Here is a 14,020-nt window from a genome sequence, read left to right on the forward strand (position 1 = left end):
TCATGGCCACTGGTCCCATCACCTCCTGGCAAATAGAAGGGGAAGAAATGGAGGCAGTGAGAGATTTTACTTTCTTGGACTCCTTGATCACTGCAGATGGTGACAGCAGTCACGAGCATCTTAAAAAGCAGAGACATCACCTTGCCGACAAAGGTCCTTATTGTTAAAGCTATGGTTTTCCCAGTAGTGATGTATGGAAGTGAGAGCTGGACCATCAAGAAGGCTGATCGCCGAAGAATTGATGCTTTTGAATTATGGTGCTGGAGGAGACTCTTGAGAGTCCCATGGACTGCAAGAAGACCAAACCTCTTCATTCTGAAGGAAATCGGCCCTGAGTGCTCACTGGAAGGACGGATCCTGAAGCTGAGACTCCAAGACTTTGGCCACCTCATGAGAAGAGAAGACTACCTGGAAAAGACCCTGATGTTGGGAAAGATGGAGGGCACTAGGAGAAGGGGACGACAGAGGACAAGATGGTTGGACAGTGTTCTCGAAGCTACGAACATGAGTTTGACCAAACTGCGGGAGGCAGTGGAAGACAGGAGTGCCTGGCGTGCTCTGGTCCATGGGGTCATGAAGAGTCGGACACGACTAAACGACTAAACAACAACAACATTCAGGCCCAAATCTCCAAAGGGAGCAGAAGGAGGGGCAGGCGGTGCCACGGGGGGTGGGGGACATAGATAATTTAAATAATCAGGAAAGAGGAGAAGTTAGGCTAAACATCATCATCTACAATACTCAGGACTTACCCTGTTATATCCAGCCTGGGATGTCTTCTGCTGTGCAGGGACAGCAGCTCTGAGGCTGGAGGCAGGTGTAACCTGGGACAAGGCAGAAGAAAATGGTCATGTTTCTTGCCTAGAGAACAGTTGACATTTATTTGCCACTTATCTTCTCTAAAAAAAAACCCACATGCCTAGAAACAGACTTCTTGCAAAAATCATTTGCAGTAAAATCTATTGCAATCAATTCTTTTTTTTAAGTAACACTCCTTTTTTAAGTAATAATTTTTATTGATTTTATGCACTAGTAACAAAACAGACAAACAAGCAAGCAAACAAACAAACAAAAGAAAAGAAAAAAACAGCAAAAAATTAACACCTATAATTTTACCATTCCTTACATTGTCCTTTTCAATATATGGGGACTTGCCTCATTCTCCCCCTCTGAGCTACATTGTCCATTTTTTAACTTTCAGCAGGTTCCTCTTCTAAAACCATACATTTCAAAAAAGAATTTTTTAAATCATATATTCCTTTTAAAAAAAAACAAAACAAAAACCATTTATTAAATTTTCCAATTACAAACCAATTATATCACATCAATTATTTCAGATTATACAATTACATATCAATTAAACCAAATATTATGCCAAATCATAAATTTTTTGACTTCCCATGCTTCAAAGTCTGGGGATTCCTCTAGTTATTACCTCCTCTTTTGTCGCAGCTTTTGAGATAAACATCCTAATTTCTCATTTGTTCCAAATATTTAGGACCGTCCGTCAGGGAAGGTGTTAAGTACATCTTAAGGTATAGAAAATAAAAAGTTCTCCTCCCTTTTCGTTCCGTCCAAATCATTCTTTTTTCCTTGATGTGGTATTCCCTCGATTCTCTTATCACTCAGCAGCTGGAATTCCTGGCAGTATCTTCTCCCCCGTCTTTTGAAGCATGTCCATGAATTTAAATTCAATTATTTCTCTTAAATCATGGAACTCGCGCTCGAACAGGGTGGCCTCCAGGAGTTCCGGCCCCCATGGGTGCTCGGCCCAGCCCCCCCCCCTCATAGAATCATAGAATCATAAAGTTGGAAGAGACCACAAGGGCCATCCAGTCCAACCCCCTGCCAAGCAGGAAACACCATCAAAGCATTCTTCACATATGCCTGTCAAGCCTCAAAGCATTCAAAGCATTCTTGACATATGCCTGTCAAAGACCTCCAAAGAAGGAGACTCCACCACACTCCTTGGTAGCAAATTCCACTGCCGAACAGCTCTTACTGTCAGGAAGTTCTTCCTAATGTTTAGGTGGTATCTTCTTTCTTGTAGTTTGAATCCATTGCTCCGTGTCCGCTTCTCTGGAGCAACAGAAAACAGTCTTTCTCCCTCCTCTATATGACATCCTTTGATATATTTGAACATGGCTATCATATCACCCCTTAACCTTCTCTTCTCCAGGCTAAACATACCCAGCTCCCTAAGCCGTTCCTCATAAGGCATCGTTTCTAGGCCTTTGACCATTTTGGTTGCCCTCTTCTGGACACGTTCCAGCTTGTCAGTATCCTTCTTGAACTGTGGTGCCCAGAACTGGACACAGTACTCCAGATGAGGTCTGACCAGATTAGAATACAGTGGTACTATTCCTTCCCTTGATCTAGATGTTATACTCTTATTCAGGGCTGGCTCTACGGCCAGGCTGGGTGGCGCAGGCTGCCACGGCGCCGGCCCGCCAGGGGGGGCGCCACACAGCCGCGCTGCCCGTCCGCTCCGCCGCGCAGCAAGCCCGCCCGCCCGTTGCGCAGCAGTGTCCTTGACGACCACGCTGCACGCTGAGCCCGCCCGCCCGCCGCGCTGGAAAACGGGGCGGCGGTGGGCGGCGGAGGGATCCGTCGCACCATGGCGCCAGGGCGCCAAAGGTGCTTAAGACGGCCCTGCTCCTATTGATGCAGCCCAGAATTGCATTGGCTTTTTTAGCTGCTGCATCACACTGCTGACTCATGTCAAGTTTGTGGTCTACCAAGACTCCTAGATCCTTTTCACATGTACTGCTCTCAAGCCAGGTGTCTCCCATCCTGTAAATGTGCCTTTCATTTTTTTTTTGCCCAAGTGTAGTACTTTACATTTCTCCTTGTTAAAATTCATCTTGTTTGCTCTGGCCCAGTTGTCTAATCTGTTAAGGTCATTTTGAAATGTGATCCTGTCCTCTGGGGTATTAGCCACCCCTCCCAATTTGGTGTCGTCTGCAAACTTGCTCAGGATGCCCTCAAGCCCATCATCCAAGTCATTGATAAAGATGTTGAACAAGACTGGGCCCAAGACAGAACCCTGTGGCACCCCATTAGTCACTACTCTCCAGGATGAGGAGGAGCCATTGATGAGCACCCTTTGGGTTCGTTCAGTAAGCCAGTTACAAATCTACTGAATGGTAGCATTGTCTAGCCCGCATTTTACCAGCTTCTTTACAAGAATATCATGGGGCACCTTGTCAAAGGCCTTGTTGAAATCAAGATAGGCTACATCCACAGCGTTCCCTTCATCTACCAGGCTTGTAATTCTGTCAAAAAATGAGATCAGATTCGTCTGACATGACTTATTTTTCAGAAACCCATGCTGACTTTTAGTGATCACAGAGTTTCTTTCTAGGTGCTCACAAACCCCATCAAACCCGGTGCTCCCATCAAACCCGGGAGGGTGGGGAGACTGCTTTACTCCCCTAGCAGCCGCCAAATTCCCCATGGAGGTCGGGGATGATGGTACGGGTCAGCCATAACTCCCGACGAGCACGAGCGGAAGTCTTATCTTTCTAACCTAAATACAATTTCTGTTATATTGCCTAAAGCCTATACACTGCTTCCTTAAAGATTAATTAGATCTTGCAATATTTCTTTAAATAGTCTCTAAATTTCTTCCAGTCTTCTTTGACCGTCTCCTCCTTCTGGTCGCGGATCCTTCCGGTCATCTTGGCAAGTTCCATATAGTCCATCATCTTCATCTGCCAGTCATCAATGGTGGGTATTTCTTGAGATTTCCAAGATTTAGCTATTAATAATCTAGCTGCAGTTGTGGCATACAAAAAGAATATACCATCTTTTGGGGGGATCTCATCTCCAACTATTTCAAACAAAAAGGCCTCTGGGGTTTTTTTTAAAAGGTATTCTTGAAAACCTTTTCATTATAGATTAGTAACACTCCAAACAAGATGGAATAAAGCCTCTGGACTGAGAAACACCCCATTCATTTAAAGCACTTTGTTTCCTGCCATGAACCGACAGAACCTAGGCATTGTGGCTATTCCTATTCTTTATTAAACTTCTGTACTGCCCTTCTTCCAAAGATCACAGGACGGTTTACAATATAAAAGCACCAAAATACATACCATAATGACAAACAGAAAAAAGACCACCCCCTAGTCTTCTGATTGATTCAGTTTTCTGTTGCCTAAAGTATTTGCTTGCGTGCTCTGCCAAATGCACATGCCTCACATGCCTGGCAAAGAAACTGCTCTTGAGAGCCTGAACTGTCGGGCTCCCGACAGTTCAGGCAGAGGCAAACTCGGCCCTCCAGCTGTTTTGGGACTACAATGCCCATCATTCCTGACCACTTGTCCTATTAGCTAGGGATGATGGGACTTGTAGTCCCCAAACAGCTGGAGGGCCGAGTTTGCCTATCCCTGTGATAGTTCATGGCAGTTCCCCTCAACTTGAACCCTTCTACATGCTCTCACCAGCCCCAGCCAGCATATGGTCCAGAACATTTAGAGGGCACCAGGTTGGGGGATCCTGGTTCACGCTGCGTAACATCAGACCAGGGTGAATAAAAATCAATGATAAAAAAATCAGATTTCTTTGATTTAAATCGGATTTTTTTTAAAAAAAACAATAAATTGGATTTCTATAATAACATGCTTTTGGAGGAGAAATCTTTCGAAATATAGTTTTCTGTTTAAGTTGCATTATAGTCCAAAGGCTATTCACTGGGAAATAAGGATTTGTTTTAAGTTTTTCATATGTGCTAAAATTCAGTCTCCCCTTCATGGATCAATACCTTGTCGCGGCGAAGGGGCTTGAATAACTCAGAGAAGCTATGAGCTATGCCATGCAGGGCCACCCAAGATGGATAGGTCATAATGGGGAGTTTTGACTAAATGTGATCCACCTGGAGAAGGAACTGGCAAGCCACTCCAGTATCCCTGCCAAGAAAACTCCATGGACAAAGACAACAGGCATATAAAAGTTATAACGCTGGAAGATGAGCCCCTCAGGTCGGAAGGCATCCAACATGCTACTGAGGAAGAGCGGAGGACAAGTACAAGTAGATTCAGAGCTGATGAAGCGGCTGGGCCATAGCCAAAAGGTCGCTCAGTTGCGGATATGCCTGGAAGCGAAAGGAAAGTCTGATGCTGTAAAGAAAAGTATTGCATAGGAACCTGGAATGTAAGAACCATGGATAATGGTAAGCTGGATGTGGTGAAAAATGAGATGGCAAGAATAAATATTGACATCCTGGGCATCAGTGAACTAAAATGGAAGGGAATGGGTGAATTCAGTTCGGGTGACTATCATATCTACTACTACTGTGGGCAAGAATCCCGTAAAAGAAATGGAGTGGCCCTTATAGTCAACAAAAGAGTGGCAAAAGCTGTAATGGGATGCAATCTCAAAAATGACAGAATGATCTCAATACGAATCCAAGGCAGACCTTTTAACATCACAGTAATCCAAGTTTATGCACCAACTACCGGTGCTGAAGAAAGTGAAATTGACCAATTCTATGAAGACTTACAACACCTTCTAGAAATGACACCAAAGAAGGATGTTCTTCTCATTACAGGGGATTGGAATGCTAAAGTAGGGAATCAAGAGATAAAAGGAACAACTGGCAAGTTTGGCCTTGGAGTTCAAAATGAAGCAGGGCAAAGGCTAATAGAGTTCTGTCAAGAGAACAAGCTGGTCATCACAAACACTCTTTTCCAACAACACAAGAGACGACTCTACACATGGATCTCACCAAATGGGCAGCATTGAAATCAGATTGATTATATTCTCTGCAGCCAAAGATGGAGAAGCTCTATACAGTCAGCAAAAACAAGACCTGGAGCTGACTGTAACTCAGATCATCAGCTTCTTATAGCAAAATTCCAGCTTAAACTGAAGAAAGTAGGAAAAACCACTGGGCCAGTAAGATACAATCTAAATCAAATCCCTTATGAATACACAGTGGAAGCAAGGAACAGGTTTAAGGATTTAGATTTGGTGGACAGAGTGCCGGAAGAACTATGGATGGAGGCTCGTAACATTATACAGGAGGCAGCAACGAAAACCATCCCAAGGAAAAGGAAATGCAAGAAAGCAAAATGGCTGTCCAACGAGGCCTTACAAATAGCGGAGGAGAGGAGGCAAGCAAAATGCAAGGGAGATAGGGAAAGATACAGGAAACTGAATGCAGATTTCCAAAAAATAGCAAGGAGAGACAAGAGGGTCTTCTTAAATGAGCAATGCAAAGAAATAGAGGAAAACAATAGAATGGGGAAAACCAGAGATCTGTTCAAGAAAATTGGAGATATGAAAGGAACATTTCGTACAAAGATTACCGTAATAAAGGACAAAAGTGGTAAGGACCTAACAGAAGCAGAAGACATCAAGAAGAGGTGGCAAGAATACACAGAGGAATTATACCAGAAAGATATGGAGGTCTCGTACACCCCAGGTAGTGTGGTTGCTGACCTTGAGCCAGACACCTTGGAGAGTGAAGTCAAATGGGCCTTAGAACACACTGCTAATAACAAGGCCAGTGGAAGTGATGATATTCCAGCTGAACTATTTAAAATTTTAAAAGATGATGCTGTTAAGGTGGTACACCCAGTATGCCAGCAAGTTTGGAAAACTCAGCAATGGCCAGAGGATTGGAGAAGATCAGTCTACATCCCAATTCCAAAGAAGGGCAGTGCCAAAGAATGCTCCAACTACCGCACAATTGCGCTCATTTCACACACTAGCAAGGTTATGCTTAAAATTCTACAAGGCAGGCTTAGGCAGTATGTGGACCGAGAACTCCCAGAAGTGCAAGCTGGATTTTGAAGGGGCAGAGGAACCAGAGACCAAATTGCAAACATGCGCTGGATTATGGAGAAAGCTAGAGAGTTCCAGAAAAACGTCTACTTCTGCTTCATTGACTATGCAAAAGCCTTTGACTGTGTCGACCACAGCAAACTATGGCATGTTCTTAAAGAAATGGGAGTGCCTGATCACCTCATCTGTCTCCTGAGAAATCTCTATGTGGGACAAGAAGCTACAGTTAGAACTGGATATGGAACAACTGATTGGTTCAAAATTGGGAAAGGAGTATGACAAGGTTGTATATTGTCTCTGTCATGGATATGGCATGGGAGTTATAGTATGAACAATTCTGAATCCTTGGTTAAGAGCAATGGATGCTGGGAGAGACAGCAAGAGGAGGCTGGGCCTTTAACAAAACTTGCCAAGTCCCTCTCTGCTAGCCCCAATTAGCTGCCTGCAAAGGAATGTGGTAATTGCCTTTGGCTGAAGAAGAAACACCGGTGTTCCCTATTTCCTTATGGTACGGACGGGAGGGGGTTTAATCAGACTATCCTGTCCACCTGAGGTCGGTTTGACCCTGATAAGTTGGGAGGGAATGAGAGAACTGTCTTACTATTTGCTAGTGTTAAATCAGAGTGTGAAGTAAGACAGGTGAAGACAAATGGGTTACACCTGCCATCATTGGTAAATTGCTAATTGGAGCCTTATTTCCATTGGTGGGAAAACGGAACCCCACCTGACCCTTTCCCCATAACTTGGGAGTTCTAGCGTTAGAACTTTGCATTTTGCCACTTGCAATTTTGCCAGAGCTTCTGCCAGTATGAAGCTGTGAGAAGGGAAGGGGGGCCTGCGGGCTGCGCCTTCTGAAAGCTTTACAACAAGATATATCTGCGTAACCGTATGTATCCTTTAGTTAGAGCAATTTGTATGCTTATGTTTATTATTTGCTATCTCTGTAACCTCACAAGTTGTATGTTTTACACTTTTTAATAAAGCCTTGAAAAGGTATATTTTGGTTTGGACCTTGAGTATTGTTCAGGGTGGGGCAACTAGTCCGGTCCCTTGACCATTTGGTCGCATACTGAGTGTTGGGCTGCACAAGTGAGTGTGCCTGGGTTTGAGTAAAGAAACCAAACCAGTTGAATTTCTGCCAATTCTACTAAGAGTAGTCAGAGGCTTGCAACCTTGTAACAAGGCGGAGAGCTATCCCTTTTAGACTCTCTGGCCAGGTGCAAGTGAGAAAGGGTGGTGGTAGCGAACTACTGGGAAATTGTTTTGACTACGGCTCACAAGAGAAGCGCCGAGTTGTGTGTTTCCCACAAGCTGCTCAAGTCAAGAGATTGGCTGGGACGGGCAAGTGAGAGCCACCGACCATTACAGTCTCCCTGCTTATTTAACTTATATGCAGAATTCATCATGCGAAAGGCTGGACTAGATGAATCCCAAATCGGAATTAAGATTGCCGGAAGAAATATCAACAACCTCAGATATGCAGATGACACAACCTTGATGGCAGAAAGTGAGGAGGAATTAAAGAACCTTTTAATGAGGGTGAAAGAGGAGAGCGCAAAATATGGCCTGAAACTTAACATCAAAAAAACCAAGATCATGGCCACTGGTCCCATCACCTCCTGGCAAATAGAAGGGGAAGAAATGGAGGCAGTGAGAGATTTTACTTTCTTGGGCTCCTTGATCACTGCAGATGGTGACAGCAGTCACGAAATTAAAAGACGCCTGCTTCTTGGGAGAAAAGCAATGACAAACCTAGACAGCATCTTAAAAAGCAGAGACATCACCTTGCTGACAAAGGTCCGTATAGTTAAAGCTATGGTTTTCCCAGTAGTGATGTATGGAAGTGAGAGCTGGACCATCAAGAAGGCTGATCGCCGAAGAATTGATGCTTTTGAATTATGGTGCTGGAGGAGACTCTTGAGAGTCCCATGGACTGCAAGAAGATCAAACCTATCCATTCTTAAGGAAATCAGCCCTGAGTGCTCACTGGAAGGACAGATCCTGAAGCTGAGGCTCCAATACTTTGGCCACCTCATGAGAAGAGAAGAATCCTTGGAAAAGACCCTGATGTTGGGAAAGATTGAGGGCACTAGGAGAAGGGGACGACAGAGGACGAGATGGTTGGACAGTGTTCTCGAAGCTACGAACATGAGTTTGACCAAACTGCGGGAGGCAGTGCAAAACAGGAGTACCTGGCGTGCTATGGTCCATGGGGTCACGAAGAGTCGGACACGACTAAACGACTAAACAACAACAACAACAACATTCAGTCTAATTTTTTTAAAAAAATGTTTAACCACATCAGTTAACAAACATGAATACATATGCTATAATCTTATTGTTTTAGTTAAATAAATTGTTTAAATTGTTATTAAGGAAATGATTGTTCATCTCCTTCCAATAAAGTATAGCAGAAAAGTTGCCCAAATATACACAGTTAACTTATTAAACCTCACAATAATTTCATGATTATCTGTCTATGCATTTCTAACAGTATAACCAAAGCAGAAATAATAATTTAAATAATAATTTATTATTTATACCCCACCCATCCGGCTGGGCTTCCCCAGCCACTCCGGGCTGCTTCCAACAGAAATATTAAAATACAATAATCTATTAAACATTAAAAGCTTCCCTAAACAGGGCTGCCTTCAGATGTCCTCCAAAAGTCTGGTAGTTGTTTTTCTCTTTGACATCTGGTGGGAGGGCGTTCCACAAGGCGGGTGCCACTACTGAGAAGGCCCTCTGCCGGGTTCCATGTAACTTGGCTTCTCGCAGCGAGGGAACCGCCAAAAGGCCCTCGGTGCTGGACCTCAGTGTCCGGGCAGAACGATGGGGGTGGAGACGCTCCTTCAGGTATACTGGACTGAGGCCGTTTAGGGCTTTAAAGGTCAGCACCAACACTTTGAATTGTGCTCAGAAACGTACTGGGAAATTTTTGGTATAACTGTAAAAACTACTCTGAAAATTTATTATTCCCAAAATGAAACCTTCATCTGGTTGTAAATATTAAGCAAGAATGTAAAATCAAGTCTTACTGACTAGTGATTTGAATCACACACACCTGGGGAGGTTGCCGGAGGTGTTGGAGGATGGTGTCCAAAATTTCCCTCTCACCCATCTCTTCCGGCATCTTCTTCCCCGCCCACAAATACTCGAAGTTTTCATCTGAGAGTTCTTGAGAAAGAGAGAGAGAGAGAGGTGAGTAAATGAAGCGGACGAGAGGGAAAGGTACCATATTTTCCCGTGTATTTGCCCAGAGTTGTTGAGCTTTTTCTGGGGGGGGGGTAGCCATTAATCGCTCACCCGCAAACCAATCTCATGCATCAACCAAGTCACCTATCGTCTGCCCCATTGCCACAGCAACAGCCCATCGACAACAGCCAAGAAACAGCAGACAAATCACCGCTGGAAATCTCCTCCTGGCGGTTACAACCAACCGCCGCCCGTCCCCCCTCAGCACTACCCATGTAGAAGAGGAGCCCCCATTTGGGGGATAAAAAACCTCGTCTTCTACACGAAAAAAGAGGGCCAGTTCTTTGTCAGGGGGCTTCTCGACTGTTGCAATGAGTGGGTGCATGCCACATGTGAACAGGGATCATAGAACTGTAGCGCCTGAAGGGACCTGTGGGGTCACCTAGTCCAACCCCCAGCAACGCAGAACAGGGTCAGCCACCCGGAAGTCCCTGCTCCATGTGACACGCCTCTTCCAAAGGAGGGGGGGGGCAAGAGAGTGTTGCAAAGAAGAGGAGGAAGAAGATTGGAATGCTCCACAAGTGTGAGATGTGGGAACAGGATTCAGAAGTGGACCAAGGGCGCCTCGAGGGAGAACCAGAGGATATTGTTGCTCTCCTAGTGAGAGAGGGAGGGCAATGTACACTCTGGGAAAATGGGAAGGGAGGTGGAGGATGTTGGGAAACAGGTGGAAAAGGGAAGAAACAGCAAAGCTGTCTTTAAAAAGTCTGGGGAAAGGGTGGGAGTGGGTTAAAAAATTTAAATGCTTGATGTTAGGACGGATTGATTGGAAAGGTCCGAGACTGGAATGAATTACGGAATTCGCTGAGCCACCTGGGAAATCTAGATCCAGGAGAGGGGGGGGATGAAATTATTTTTAGTTTGTTTAAAGGTATTATGAGAGAAGTGGTAATATTATAAATTGTGAATCATTGTTGGTAAAAAGTATAAGCTAAGGGGAGAAATAATAGCAAGATTAGATATTGGAATTTTTTTAGAGATATGAATTAATTGTTTGGATGTTAATAATATAAATTGGGGGTTTGTAGATTGGTATTGAATTGAAAGGTATAGAGAGAATTGTAATAAGAGGTTTAAAATATTGTGAAAACTGCTGAAAGGTTAATTTTAATAGGGACCCAATGAGGGTCCACAATGCAATGAAAAAGTTAAGAGTAATATTCTTTTCTTCTTCTTTTGTCTTTCTTGCATTTTTGCTGTTGTTGTTTGTTTTTGTGTTTCTTTTTATGTGTTGATGAACTATTTTGTATGGGTGGATTATTAATGTGAATTGACTGTTTTTGTTCTTTTTATAAAATTAATAAATATATTTCCCCAAAAAAAGAGGGGGGGGACCAAGAGAGACCCTGGCCTCGTAGGATGGAGGCATTGCCAAGGGGAACCCAAAAGGGATCTGGTTCTGTCTACTCACCTGGCAATGCTGGCCCAGAGGTCTCGGCTTTCCTACCGGTAGGAGCCTCTGCTGCCGATGTTGAAGGCAATGCCAGTGTGGACGGGCACTGCCCCTCCTGCTGCTGCCGCCGCTGCTGCCCCTCCTGCTGCCGTTGCTGCCCCTCCTGCTGCTGCTGCTGTTGCTGCAGCTGCTGCCCCTCCTGCTGCTGCTGCTGCTGCTCCTGCAGCTGCTGCTCCTCCTCCTGCTGCTGCTGCTCTTGCTGCAGCTGCTGCTCTTGCTGCAGCTGCTGCCCCTCCTGCTGGCATTGCTGCCCCTCCTGCTGCTGTTGCTGCAGCTGCTGCCCCTCCTGCTGGCACTGCTGCCCCTCCTGCTGCTGTTGCTGGCGCTGCTGCCCCTCCTGCTGGCACTGCTGCCCCTCCTGCTGCTGCTGCTGCTGCTGGCGCTGCTGCTGTTGTTGCCGCCGCTGCTGCCCCTCCTGCTTGCGCTGCGGGTGCTGCTGTTGTTGCTGCCGCTGCTGCCCCTCCTGCTGGCGCTGCGGCTGCGGCTGTTGTTGCTGCCGCTGCTGCCCCTCCTGCTGGCGCTGCGGCTGCGGCTGTTGTTGCTGCCGCTGCTGCCCCTCCTGCTGGCGCTGCGGCTGCTGCTGTTGTTGCTGCCGCTGCTGCCCCTCCTGCTGGCGCTGCGGCTGTGGCTGTTGTTGCTGCCGCTGCCGCCCCTCCTGGGCAGGATAGATTTTGTTTCGGTTTTTGAATTTTCTCCAAATAAACGACATCCTGCAAGAAAGAAAGGAAACGGCCCGCATAAGTCAATGGAAAGTGAAAAGGCCTGAAGTTCGACCTTGAAATCCAGGCCATTTCAGGAGGTGTTTGGACCCGGTGTCACCTGTGTCCTTGGACTCCAGGTCTGGGCGGATGGAAGCCAGGGAGGGGCCTGGCAAGAAGGGCAGCTGGAAGGGGCTGATTTGCCCCTTGAAAGCCCTCCAAGGCCTCGGGCCCACGGGGTCGCCTCTCCTGCTGTGCCCCAGAGGATCCAGCTGGCCTTTCCCCCAAGACGGAGCTGCTCCGCCAGGCCGTGGGGCAGGACGCAGGTGGACTTTCTTTCCTCTGCAATTGTTATTATACAGCCTATTAAGTTTGCCTGTTGTTTCAATTGGATCGAATGATCAGCCGTTACAGCAATTTAAACCCACCTGATTCCAACCTATCTATCACACTCTTCCACCAATTGGTGCTCTGTGATCTAGACAAACTTGAAAAGAGCCCCCCACTCTTTGGTGGGTATCTCCATTAGAAGTCATTTCAATTGATATTTATAAAGATAATTATGAACAAAAATCTAGAATGGAATAAAAAGGTACAATCTGGAAATATGGAGTAGCATGAATTTATCATTCTTAGGAAGAATTGTGGCAATCAAGATGAACGCATTGCCAAAAATGTTGTTTGTATTCCAGACAATTCCGCTTTCCAAAATGGCAAAAAGATATTTCAAAATTCATCTGGAAAGGGAAGGACCCAAGGATAAAATATAAAATACAGCCATAAAGACAGAGGAGGATTCTCCCAGATTTTAAACTTTATTATGAAGTGGGCTGGGTTACTTGGTTCCGGGATTGGATCAAATTAGAAAATACAGATTTGTTTTCTTTTGTTTTTCCTTTTTCCTTTTTTATCAAATTTAATACAGATACCAAAAGAAAAATTACAAATAAGTACAAATAAACCTCAGTTGGGTAAAGGTAAAGGGGCCCCTGACCATCAGGTCCAGTCGTGATCGACTCTGGTGTTGCAGCTCTCATCTCGCTCTATAGGCCGAGGAAGCCGGCGTTTGTCCGTAGACAGTATCCGGGTCATGTGGCCAGCATGACAAAGCTGCTTCTGGCGAACCAGAGCAGCGCATGGAAACGCCGTTTACCTTCCCGCCGGAGCGGTCCCTATTTATCTACTTGCACTTTGATGTGCTTTCGAACTGCTAGGTGGGCAGGAGCTGGGACCGAACAACAGGAGCTCACCCTGTGGCAGGGATTCGAACCACCGACCTTCTGATCAGCAAGCCCTAGACACTGTGGTTTAAGCCACAGCACCACCTGGGTCCCTAAACCTCAGTAAAGACATATACAAATATAAAAAATTACATAAAAAGATATTACACCAAACCTTCCCCCTATCCCACCCACCACCTTATCATAAACAAATAATCCAATTTAACATATATTAAACTAAAATGCGACTTGCTTCCATCTATGCTGGACTTTGATTATACATATGTTGTCTTTTTTGTTGTGTTGTTATACTGTACTTTATTTTATAATATATTTTATATTTATTTTGTTTTATTCCCCCCCCCCTTACAAGCTTTACCATACATATACCATTATTTCTGTCTCTGAACAATGTTTCAACTATCCTGATATTTGTTGGATGTCAAACTCAGCCAAGAGCATAAGGTCGAACAGATTCCTCACTGGCCTTGCAGACAATTTCATTGTGGGGTAGAAGTGGCAGGATCATTAGGTGGGAGTGGTCATGCTCTTCTGGAGTTTATTATTCAGCGGAAAGGAACAACCAAGCATACTAAGACTCAAAT

General features: G+C 45.1%; 1 protein-coding gene across 1 annotated transcript in view; it reads right to left on the reverse strand.

The window, feature by feature from the left end:
• LOC148685810 (maestro heat-like repeat family member 5) overlaps positions 1-13,801 on the reverse strand; it is a 37,144-nt gene extending 23,343 nt beyond the window's left edge. Inside the window, exons 1-4 of the mRNA XM_088669908.1 lie at positions 13,786-13,801; positions 12,317-12,364; positions 11,456-11,506; positions 9,854-9,966 (exon numbers count right to left, since the gene is read on the reverse strand). Coding sequence (XP_088526034.1) covers positions 9,854-9,966; positions 11,456-11,506; positions 12,317-12,364; positions 13,786-13,801 — 228 coding nt within the window. The remainder of the gene's footprint in view (positions 1-9,853; positions 9,967-11,455; positions 11,507-12,316; positions 12,365-13,785) is intronic.
• Between the last annotated feature and the right edge of the window lie 219 nt (positions 13,802-14,020).

This window comes from Zootoca vivipara, chromosome 5 (genome assembly GCF_965207765.1).
Source record: "Zootoca vivipara chromosome 5, rZooViv2.hap1.1, whole genome shotgun sequence".
Taxonomy (NCBI): domain Eukaryota; kingdom Metazoa; phylum Chordata; class Lepidosauria; order Squamata; family Lacertidae; genus Zootoca; species Zootoca vivipara.